At 36.5% G+C, this 12,279-nt stretch overlaps 1 protein-coding gene across 1 annotated transcript in view; it reads left to right on the forward strand.

Annotated features, from left to right (window-relative positions):
• Window positions 1-12,279, forward strand: part of ITGA8 (integrin subunit alpha 8) — a 110,101-nt gene that overhangs the window by 18,046 nt on the left and 79,776 nt on the right. Inside the window, 6 exon segments of the mRNA XM_027658795.1 lie at window positions 951-995; window positions 2,880-2,923; window positions 3,878-3,934; window positions 4,121-4,173; window positions 9,427-9,632; window positions 11,786-11,977. Of these exon segments, the coding sequence (XP_027514596.1) occupies window positions 951-995; window positions 2,880-2,923; window positions 3,878-3,934; window positions 4,121-4,173; window positions 9,427-9,632; window positions 11,786-11,977 (597 nt within the window).

Consider the following 12,279-nt stretch of genomic DNA (forward strand, 5'->3'; position numbering starts at 1 on the left):
GATTATTAACATTCTTAAAATTATGCACAGCAACAGGGTTTGAGGGTTGAGATCTTAAATGACTCACTAGGGTTCTTATTATTTGATCTTAAATAATTAATCAGAAACACAATTTTTTTTCATTCCAAGATGATGGATTGAACTTAAACTAATTAAAGACAATTTTAATTTTTAATAGATAAATGAAAATTCAGTTCTGTGGTATTTTGTACAGTACTGCACAAATACCTAGTTTACTCTTACTGGTATTTAAAAGATACAATTGAAGTAAAGCAATAATAAAAGTCAGTTTGAAGATATTGTGTAATAAATAGAAAAAAGACTCCTCATCTACCTTCTATTAGTACTAATCTCTAAGAATTTTCGTGATGTTCATGTCTCTTCCTGTAAGGCAGGTTTTTCTTCACATAGTTATAGAAAAGAGTCAGTGGAATTGGAAGGCAAAGATGCATCCTTTCACCCCTGCTCATGGATTTGAAATTACACTCCCTGATACCCTCCAAAAGTCTTTACTGTGACAATAGCAACTACCTCACAGTTTTACTAAAGCTCCAAGAGGTGCCTAACTGCATCTATGGAAATCCGTCTTCCATATAAAGCTCAATGAGGACACTCATACATTATAGTACAGTAATGAAGACCTAAATTGTGTCAACAGGTGTTAGGGTAAAACACCATAGTACCTGCTATTTTTTTCAGATAAATTCTTAATGATTTAGAAGCTCATTTTTGGAGAAGAGGGATCAATTTATTATACATTCAGACCTACCATTAATTTAGTCGTAATTATGTGATTAAAAATTTTCCTTTTTTCCCCACAGTTTTAGTATACTAATGATAGAAAATTTGCATTCAGATGATCAGCTAAACATACAAATTTGATTGGTCTTGTGTATTTTTTGAAAGAAACTGTTATCAAGGATTTTTTTTTGTAATTTATCTTTAAACAGGATACTCAGTGGCTGCTGGGGAATTTACTGGTGATTCTGAACAAGGTAAGAAGCTATGTAGTTGAATGAAAACCATATGGCCGTGCACCTATTAAATTCCTGGGTTTGGGTCTCTACACAGGAACATACCTATTATACATTTGAAACACTGGTGAGACTTAAGCTGTCTGTAAGGCAAATATTTCCTTAGACAGTGTAGCATAACAAAATAGAATGTAAGTACACGAAAATCTGAATCTGGTTTTATGGTATCATGCTCATGCATGTGGTCAGAAGTTAGTGCTGTGACAACATTTTAGATGGAGCCATTCAGTCTCACTTAATTTAACCAGTTTGATGTGCTGAACTCATAACATGAAGTCTTGTGGCAGGAGAAGTATAACCAAGCTGAACATGGTCTAATTTTTAAGTTGCAAAGTAAGTTTTGCTTGCGTTTTAGAAACTGAACAGTATTTTCCCTATGTCTCTGCAAGTTGGATACAGTTTAGAAGAAAAGCTCCTGTCAGAGCTGTCTGTTTAGTAAAGTATGTTAAAAATAACAATTTATAAATAGAAATTTGCTCATGATTTAGCTATTTTCAGATGTTCTGATATTGCAAAGGATTTAAAAACATGTAGTTAGTTAAAAATACCTGCGATCCCTGGTGTTTCACACCTGAAGAGCTGTGTTTCTTGTGTAAGGCTGACAGTCAGAAAATATTCCTTAAATATTCCTGAGCAGGTGAGCAGCTATGTAGTCCAGATTCACAAAGCCAGTAGAGATGTAATACATTTCCACAAATGAACCCAGCTCTCCAGAACTACTGCTGCTTAATCCCTCTGAAGCTAGAATTGCCTGTCCTGCGTTAAGAAGGGTTTAAAAAAATAAGTAAAAAAAGACACAGTTTTGAGCCAAACACTATGATATGTGAAATGATATATCTCTGGTAATGGAAGGCTGCATTTTTTTTGTTGTTTTTTTTAATGCATACTCAAAGTTTTATAATGGATGATTCTTCAATCAGTAAGTCATGTGAATGACTGGCACAGAAAATTGCATAGTTGGCTGACCTGAGCCAGCATCCTGTTTAGTCCTTCTTTATTACTTCCATTTCCCCTTGACCAAACACATTCAATCACAGGGAAATATATAAACCCAGAGAGGAACAGAGGAATGGTAGGACAGGTGTCTGTGATGCTCCATCTGAAATTCCTTTGGCTGTCTTCTGATAAGGATATCCTAATGAGGGAAAGTTTAGACAATAAGGCTGCAGGCTGTGACTTAGCTTTTTCCTTCTGATTTTTTTACCCATTTTTTCTACTGGTTGTTTAAAATTTCGCCATTGAGCAGAGTTACTCGTAGAAGGCACCTTGGTCCACTGTTTCATGTTCTTGTTCAATGGATGTCTCCAGTGCTGCTCACAAAAACTTTCTCGTAACACTTTTAGACAGCCTGTGCAGAACTTGTCAAACACTTCCATGGCATCAAGCAAAATAATGGATGAGACAGATTGTTGTGTAGCCAAAACAAAAAGAAGTATTTGTAAGGACAGTTGTATTCAGCTTCTGCACTCTAGTATGGTACGCTAGGACTAATTCTGGTTCCAGCAATCCACAGTTGTCAGGTAGCAAGCTGACTGTACCAAAAGTTTTATTATGCTCTGCTATGCTAAGTAATGCTAGGCAGAAGGAGACTTATGGATGAGTGGGTTCAAAAGTCAAGATGTAACTTTTTGTGCAAGTAGATGCACTGAATGAATGTTAAAATCTTATGAATTAATGTCTTGAAGTGATTTACAGATCTGATACATATCACAAATCAAAATCCTTAGGGGTTTGAGATAGACAGATAGATAGATAGATATTGAGGGTTTAAGTGGCACAGGATGCATGTTGCATGCACCACTCAGATAGCATAACCAGTTTACTGTCGATCATTTATCCTTTCAGAGCTGGTTGCTGGAGTCCCGAGGGGAGCACAGAACTTTGGCTATGTATGTACTGGACCCTCATTTTATCCTTTTTATAGTGAGAAAGCAATTAGACTATTTGAAAGGTTAAAAGCTACATTATATTTTCCATCTCTTTAATAAAACACTTCTAAATCAGAGAAAACTGCCAGTGGCTTTCACCCTCGATCTTACCTGGCTGGGTTGGAATGCCTTACTGGTTTAGGCTTTGAATGGTAAGCACTTAGTACCTTCCAAAGTCTGTTTTCAGTAGGCAATTACAAGAATGCTTAAAGTGTGACTAGTATCTCCATACTCACCGAGTGTTATCAGACCTAAGCTTACCCTTAGGTTAGCACATTTCATGTGCAAGGCTGTGTCTGCAGAGTCCAAGTTCAGATTATTCATACCCAATGTTTACCTTCAGTGCTGTAAGTATATACACTGAATACCAGATGCAAAGAATCATGATAGGAAGTTAGAAGTGAAGGGAGAAAACAATACACATTTGTGGATACAGCTTTTACCTCATAGGAAAAAAGTTTCACAACTAACCTGACTGGGAAAAGAGATCCCAGCCACAGACATGTTCTCTAGTTTTGTGGACCCAAAATTCCTTGTATCTCTGAAACTTGTTCTTAAAATTTTTCAGAAGAAAGGTGTATATGTATATATGTATTTATGTATGTATGTATATATTTCTTTATGTTTTAGGTTCATGTTTTCATGCCTAGTTACTGATTAGCTGATAGTCTGTGATTTGCTGCTGTTCAGTGATTAGTAAGGAAGGGAAGTGATCTTTTCCTTATTTTATTCATGGGGAACCTGAGTCATAAAATCTTAGTGATTTGTTCAAGATCATACAGGAAAACCATAGTGAGACAGAAAATAATTGTTTCTTCTTGGCCACTTGGACCATCCTGCAGTGTGTTTTGCATTGACGTCATGTTGTAACATCTCCATGTGGGCTTGAAACTTTCTGTATTTTTCTGTTACCAGGTCTCAATTATTAATTCTTCAGACTTGACCTTTATCCAGAACTTCACTGGTGAACAGGTAATGTCAAGCGATTACGTGATGAAATATTATATCTCTAGAGGATATAGTTTCATTAACATAGTTTCAAGAATATATAAAATAATTTTTGGTATTAATGAGCATAAAAACAAAGAGGATTATCAGTAAAAACATTTTAAAATTGATATCTGATATGAAAGCCTATCTGTTGTTTTTTATTTCCAGATGGCGTCTTATTTTGGGTACACAGTTGCAGTATCTGATGTTAACAATGATGGGTAGGTTACCAAATATATTCAGCTCCACTGAACATTCATAGAAGCAATGCCTGATATTTATTAATAAATGCAGGTTTTCAGGTGCTTCATACCTCATAATGCTTTTCTTGGCTTCTCTGCTTTTCTAATTTTAGTTGTTCACATAGGCTTATCTTTGTGTAATCACAGTGGCACAAGTATTTGCAGGCCTAGTTTGTGTGAGTTTGTCTTTTGGAATATTTATTCATAGGAGTGTGTCAGAGTGGGAATGTCCAAAGTCTTAGGAAACAGATCCCAGTAGGGAAACAGTGAATAAACAGCACTAGCTACAATTGGGAAGAGACAGGTGAAAGTGAAAAGTTCATTCTCCCATTCTCAAAAGCAGGTAAGTCTTCTCTCATGTGCGCCATCCATAGCTTCACTTCTCAATTTTAAATCTTTCCAATATCATCAGCTCCTCATTCCTCATTCCAGCACCTGTTGGTTGACCATCCATTTTTATCATCCCAAGGACTAACAAGTGTCTGTGTCCCATAGCTGTTATGGCAGGCATTCTGCGTGTCTGAGGGAGAGCACTGCTCAGCTCCCAGGGTCATGCCTCAGACACTTGGGTATTTCAGGCCCTGTTGAACAAAACACCTGTTAACTTTCAACTCATGTAAAGTTTGATTAAATATTTCAAAATATTAGGACTTTAGTGAGGTGATATTGATAGTGGCTTTTTAGCAAAGAGATAAAGATCCCTGAAGCTCAGATTCTTAGTAGTCTGCACAAATGTGAACCAGGACTGTAATTTCGAGATGTGGCATACTCTTGTCTATAACGAAGTGTCTCAGATGTGTCTACCTCATATTTTTTTCTTGTGATCATTTCTTAATAGGTGCTTAAACGTAGAGCATTAAATAATTTTTCTGGGCTAAATCATTGCTTCCCATCATTGACTAGTGACCCTTTAAAGAGTGAGAGGTACAAGAAAAGAGAAAAGTAAAAAGGTGGTAAAATCTTATTGCAGTTACAAAACAAAACAACAAAAAACCAGAAGTTTCAGCAGCTTCAGTGGTGGCTTCGTTGTACTCAAATCTTTCAAGTTTCTGAGATCAAATTTTCATAGTACCACAGCTTTTGAAAATTTGTATTTTTGTGATTGTATAGAGAGTCAGGATTAATTTTGTCCTACTAATGTATTACGAATGTGAAAACGTGGAGAAACATTAATCTAAGTTCCAATAGACACTCATTAGACTTCCAGGGAGCTTGCTATTTAACTTCTCACTGAACCAAACTATTTCCTTGGCAGGTTATTTCCTGTTAACCGTAGGGTTGCTTGGCAGGTCTCATATTTTCTGTGTACCTCTAAAACCACAGTTTAGTCAATAATATAATCAAACTGTTATTGAGGCCTGTGTGGTCTCCCAGTCTATATCTTAAAAGAAATCTAATGACTCTTCCTGAGATCCAAACATCCCACAGAAAACAAAACACAAAAAGCTCTACTTGATAAACATGTCTGATTAGATATGTAGTCTGTCTTTGCTGGTTTGCACATATTGTCAATTGAAATATTTGTCTGAAGAGTAAAAGAGAGAAAAAAAAAGGCAAAAGGGAAATTAACACTTCAAATGCACTTAGGCTTTTTGCAGCTAAATATAAGGTACTGATAGCCTTATCAGTATGAGAAACCTAATTATTTGCTGAAAAGATTAATAAAAGATTAATAAAAGATTAATAGGAATGGCACTTTGCTGTAGCTCAAAGATTAGTCTCATCCTAGGAAAAAAAACCTTCTATATACTTTCTGCTCCAGCAGTTATGTAGGTATTCCACGGTGACTCTTGCAGTTTTATCTGTACTACATCAGGATTGCAGGCAGGACAGGGAAATTGAGGATACTGTTTGAACTACTGTTTAGTTGTCTCCTGCTAATAATGACAAATCCACAATGAAACTTAACAAATCAAGATTTGCCATCAACTCACAGGCTGCATTCCTAGTAAAGAGAGAAAAAGAGAACACTTTCAATTTAGGCTGAAACAGTCCAATAAAAATAGTGAAATAAACTGTTTACTGGGTTTTTTTATTTGGCCTATATCAAAGCTTTCTGTAGTTTTACTTTGACCTCTTGACATTTCCCATACTCCTGCTTTTTATTACTTGGCAGGATACAAAGGAATGGCATACAGTCTCAGCAGGTGGTCAGCTTTGTGCTTTTTAAAGATTTTTTTTTTTTATCAGAAGGGAAGTCGTACTGGCTGGTTACCTTTCTGTGTTGGAACAAAAAATAATATATAATTTATGTTAACTGTAACATCTTAATGCAGTAATGAAATAAATCCAATGAACCAGTTCAAAATACCACTGCAAACTGAACTGCACTACGTGGTTGTCCAAGGGCTTTTGCTTTTGCTTTACTCTTATACTTTTTAAAAGGAATCACATCAACTTGAATTTGACTCAAAACTCTCAATTGTGTAAACATAAACTCCTCCAGTTTAAAAGACCAATTGAAATACCCTCCTTCACCAACAAAAATGCATAATACTGATCACATAGGTACTTAGAACACAAGTACACACACCCCCACACACCTCCTTGGCTGCTTGTTATCGAAATAATTAAACTGTAGAAGCTGAGAGGCAAAACTGACCAAAGTATGGTAAGAAGCAATCCCTTGTTCATTTTATCCACTTGGAGAGGAACGAGAAATAAGTAAATGAGGATTAGGGGGAGCTGGGTAGCTGACGAATCCTTCCTTTTTAGCTGTAGTACAGTTCTGTGTTAGCTCAAAAAAACCCCAAACGCTGAACACAAACGCCTAGAATTGCCTGAGGGAGAATTCCATTTTGCAGAGGACTTGATGAAGCAGCTCGCTTTGTCCTGCAGATTTCAGCACTGGCAGAGAATGGAAAAAATCAAGAAAAATCAAGAGAGTAAGGAAAGGAGGGCTTTGGTAGGGGTGGTACATGCGAAGACCTGGAGGGAAGGCAAACATCCTGTGGGTGTTCCAGGGAGCCCTGCTGCCCATAACCAGTTTAGAAATAGGTCAGTGTATTGGATGACTACCTTCCCTCCATCTTTCCCTCAGTACATCAGATGATGAGCCATCTTAGCTACTGGGTTCTGGTCCCTGCTCTCTGGACTATTCATGCATTTTTGACAGTCATTGTCATTTATTTTAGCAAAGTACAAACTTTCCTAGAAAAATAACCCAGCACTGTACCCTTCTAGCTGAGATGCTGTGCTCTCTGCACAACAAGCTCCAGCTCCTGTCTGCTTGCTTTCTGTCTCAGCTGGTGGATCTTGTGTTCTGGATTAGGCTTCTGCTTAGAGAATTTTAGGCTGTGATAGATAGTCTGCCTCTCTTTTCACCATCTTAGGCACTCTGGATATTGCTCTATGAACTATAAAGTTACCTGGGTATCTATATATTTTACATCAATGTACTGAGAGCTTTCTGATTCAATTATTTGGTTCCTTACCACCTCTGAAAAAATCTTCCCTTACCATTGTTCATTTGTAGAATATTCATAGGAGCCAAGCTCATCTTTTACTTTATGGTTTATAAAGCACATAACTATATGGAGTCCCAATTTACTGGGAATATGTGGACTGCAATGTAATAAAATAGTAATTGCTGATAGTGCTACTGTGTAATGCTTTCAGTTCATGGCATACATAAAATAAGTTATTTTAAAACTAGTATTTGTGATTGGTTTTTGTTATTGTTATTGTTTCATGGCAACCATTTCAGCTGATATTCTGTCCGAAGCACAAATATCTTCCATTACTAGAGAAGGACTTTTGATGTTCAATGTAAAAGGAAAATTCCCACCACAGATGTCGAGTCAGCATCTGCTTCCTTCCTTTTTTAGTAATTCTTGCCTTAGGGTAAAAATCCAACATAAAAAAAAGAACAGCTGTACCAAAGTGACATGACATTTTGAAATACAATTTCCTTTATGGAAACATACTATAAAACTTAATAAGAAAATAACATTTCTAGAAGTACTTTGTCACATCTTATAAAATGTGTATGTTCTACAATGTGATTAAAAGGCTTCTAGATGAGATATTCTGTGCTAAATTCTGTGGTATATATCTTAGAATCATAATACATACTTCTGGTAAAGTAGTAGCTGATCTAAATCATACAGATTTTTTTTCTACCAGGATTGGGAAAAACAATGTAGTGCAATTTTACTAAATTGGTTTACTAATAGACAAAGCCTAAGGAAAATGTTGGCATTGGGAATAAGATTAATTGGGAGTTAAAGTTTTTCTATGAGTTTTACAAAGTTTGAACAAAGTTTCATATTAGAGCAAGAGAAAATGCTTTTCCAAATTAAAAATTCTGGTATCAAATAGTACTAGTTAATACAGATCATCAGTGTCCACTGGATGTAATGGGAATTATTTTACTAGTTTACATGGGCTTGAGAAGCCTTCAGCAGTTTTATACTCTCATTTAACAGTTTTATACTCTCATTTAACAGAAATTTTCTGTTATTTTCCCTTTAAGTATCATATTTTTGTGATTTGATGATGTCCTTTCTCTTTAAAACTCCATACAGCAAATTATGTGAGCACTGCAACTATTCATGTGCCTAATATTGAGCAGAAGTGTTTTCAGAAATAAAGCTGTGGCTTTGTCTCCCAACTTTTATTTGAATTAGTGATGAGGCATTCTCTGTGAATTGATGCTCTCCTTGTATTTCATGTATATTACTCAAAAATTGGCTGTAAAGTGGCAGGGGTTTTTTTCTGTTGTTCACTTTCTGATGTGTAAGTTGCAGAAACTAGATTTTATACTAAGATTTGTCTGTCACTAGCACTGTTGGCAGAACAGATCTACAGAATTTGTTCTAGTAACACAGATTCCCCATTAGCTGAATTGATGACTTCAGGATTGTTAATTGCAAAATATAAGTTTTCAGTGTCTATTGTGAGCATAAATTGAAGCGCAAGAAATTCTGTTTAAATCTAAAAATAATTTTTTTTGCTGTGATGGTGATCAAACACTGGAAGCAGTTGCCCAGAGAGGTTGTGAAGTCTCCATCTATGCAGATATTCAGAACTGGACTGGGCATAACTGTGGGCAGCCTTCCCTAATTGACCATGCTTTTAACAAGTGTTTGAACTAGAAATCTAGAATTGCCTTCTTACCTCAGATATAATATGACTCTATGATAATTATCAGCTTCCTCTTTAGCAAATGCCTAAAGTGTGTTGTTTGCACTCAGTCTCTCAGTGACACTGCTTTTTGTTTGACTGTTTCAGTTTAGATGATATCTTAGTTGGTGCCCCTCTCTTTATGGAACGAGAATTCGAGAGCAAGCCTAAAGAAGTTGGGCAAGTTTATCTGTACCTGCAAGAAAGTGCACTCCTCTTCAGAGATCCTCAAATTCTAACAGGCATGGAAGTGTTTGGTAGATTTGGCAGTGCAATCACACACCTTGGAGATCTCAATCAAGATGGATATAATGGTAATTTGTATGTAATGTAGTATATCTCTGTATAACATTGAAATTAAAAATGGCTAAGCAGTGAATATGAAATGTCTGTGCAGTGGCTGAAAAAGGCTTTTTAACTTGTAACAGCCTTTGAAGGTCATGAGAATTTACACTAATGTTAATGAAATTGATATTTAGAGCCAAATCATGAAAAGCTTCTCAATAAGAGGGCAGTCATATTGACTATAGTGCTACTTTTACTAAATATTAGTATGTTCATTTGAATAAAAATCTTATTCTTTGGTTTATGACTATAATTTCATTTATTTACTTAGTTAAGCTGTTTGCGCTTGTTTAAAAGCAGAGTTCTCAAATGCTGGGAAGAGTTTGAGAATTGAATGAGGCTCAGCACATGAAGCATTTTGTCAACAATGAAAGAATTGGACAAGTACAGAAATACTATTTTGGAATCAACCTTCCATTGGTACTTAGGCACCAAAAGAAACACTTGCATAATGGGTCCTTTTTTCAAATGCTTATAGCACATGCACACAACAAAATGTTCATGTAAGTTAACTGGCAGCCTACATTCAAGAAAACAATACAAGTACAGTAACTGCCTAATCACCTGCAATGGCTGGGATGCCTTGAGCACCTAGAGTTAGCCTCCTAGACATGGTCAGTAGCACCTTGGTTTTCTCTGCATGCATTTCCTTACTTATTTTCAGGGTGTTAGGGATCTTTGAAGCAGGCATCTCTGCATCTAAAACAGCAAGAAGTTTTTCCTAGAGGAGCTATTTTGCACAGTAGCCTTTAAGATAGTTGGCCCACAAAGGAAAAATTAATGGATTTTGCTCCTTCAGAACTCAAGGGCTGTTTTTCACAATGTTCTAGCCACTAGATTCTGGGGCAAGATCCTCATTGTGTGGCTGCTGTGCAAGGAAAAAATCATGTTGGGAGTCATATTGGGGTTCAGACTGCACAAAATACGAATACCATCCTGTGGGTAGAAGCCATTGGATTGTGTCTGCTGGGAATACTCTCACTGGCTTGTCCTGGAATCCCACAGTGGAGTTCAGACAGCTCAACCCCATGGTAGAGACTTCCTGTTTTCTACCTGTGAGCAATAGGAGATGCCCTCAGCTGCTCTGGGCAGGGAATGTTGGTCTGCTCTCCAGAATTCAGATAAGGCAGGCAGGAGACATTGCTGGTTTTCTCTGTCACCGTGTAAAGACTAAGAAGAATCTTGAGCCAAAGTCTTCTGCTTCATAACTGAAGATGCCAATTATAGAGCATTGGAGCATTTCTACCTTTAGAGAGCAGCTACAGATTCCAGGTGCTTGATTTAAGTTTAACAAAGAAGTTCAGCATCAGCTTCTACATCAGAACCTAAAAATTAGAGTTGTAGGTATGTATCCTCTAGTGTTTTCTATTGGCTAGCTCAGTGTGGCTGTTGAATCTCAGTCTAGAACATGACTGTCTCCACATCCCGTGCATAGGAAGTACGAAGAGCACTGTGAGTTCTGCTTCTTGGATATGGCACCTCATTTTTAAGGACTGAAATGTTTAATTGCACAGTGCCCAAACCCTCCTGTTAAATTCCTGACTTGGTAATATTCTTATTTCTCAATAAGATGATGGCTTGGTATAAATGAAAACATGATATTCCATTGTTCTCTTTTGTATACTAGAGCTCTGCATATTTAAGGGATGGAATTTTTTTGTCTATGTAGAATATTTTATCTGGAAAAAGAAAATTAGTTTTATCTAATGGCTGTTCCTTTTTAATTAGGTGATAGAGGAAATCAAGGAAAATTTATGCCTGTTTAAAAATATTAAAGTAGAAGCAGGCATTCATTAGTTCTTGGTTTATTAATACTAGTTAACTGCCCTGGAAATATGTAGAGGAATCCAGTGTGGACTGGCTATTTAGTATAATTCAATAACATTTTCAAAGGATTATTTTATAAGCTTTTGTCATGAAACTTTGACACAGAAAAGACACTGCAAACATTTTTGTATATTTGCCTTAAAACTAGAAGTACAGAATGTTGAAGATCATGCATATTTGTAGCAGAAGCCATTTGTGTCAGTTTTCCCACGGGGAGTTCATTTTTAATTGTGCCCATTCTTTTTTTCTTTTTTTTTTTTCCTTTTTTTCTTTTTTTTTCTTTTTTTCACTGCAGACATTGCTATTGGTGCACCATTTGCAGGAGAAGACAGAAGAGGGAAAGTTCTCATTTACAATGGATACAGTAATGGGTTAAACACTAACCCTTCCCAGGTTCTCAATGGAGCCTGGGCCTCACAGTCCATGCCTTCGGGATTTGGCTTCACTCTAAGGGGAGACTCAGATGTAGACAAGAATGATTATCCAGGTAAGATTTTTCCATTAGAAATGGAATTTTATACTTCCATTCTCTGGAAAATGCATCATGCCTACAGTGCTCCTTTTGGAAGGCAGAGGTCAGAATAAAGGACAGACATTTTTGGACAGTTCTTGTTCACTTTCCTGAGAGTTAAAATCAGACAAAAACAAATACTCCCTTTCCTGTCAAAAGACATGATCAGAAAGTCAAGAAAGGGCTTAAATAGTTGTATTAACATAAAACATGTGAAGTTTACAATAAAAAGCTTAACCCTTTCCCCCCACTTCCAAAAATTGAAAGCTCTCAGCTTA

The sequence above is a fragment of the Corapipo altera genome, unplaced genomic scaffold (genome assembly GCF_003945725.1).
Source record: "Corapipo altera isolate COAL_440 unplaced genomic scaffold, ASM394572v1 63, whole genome shotgun sequence".
In the NCBI taxonomy this organism is placed as follows: Eukaryota; Metazoa; Chordata; class Aves; order Passeriformes; family Pipridae; genus Corapipo; species Corapipo altera.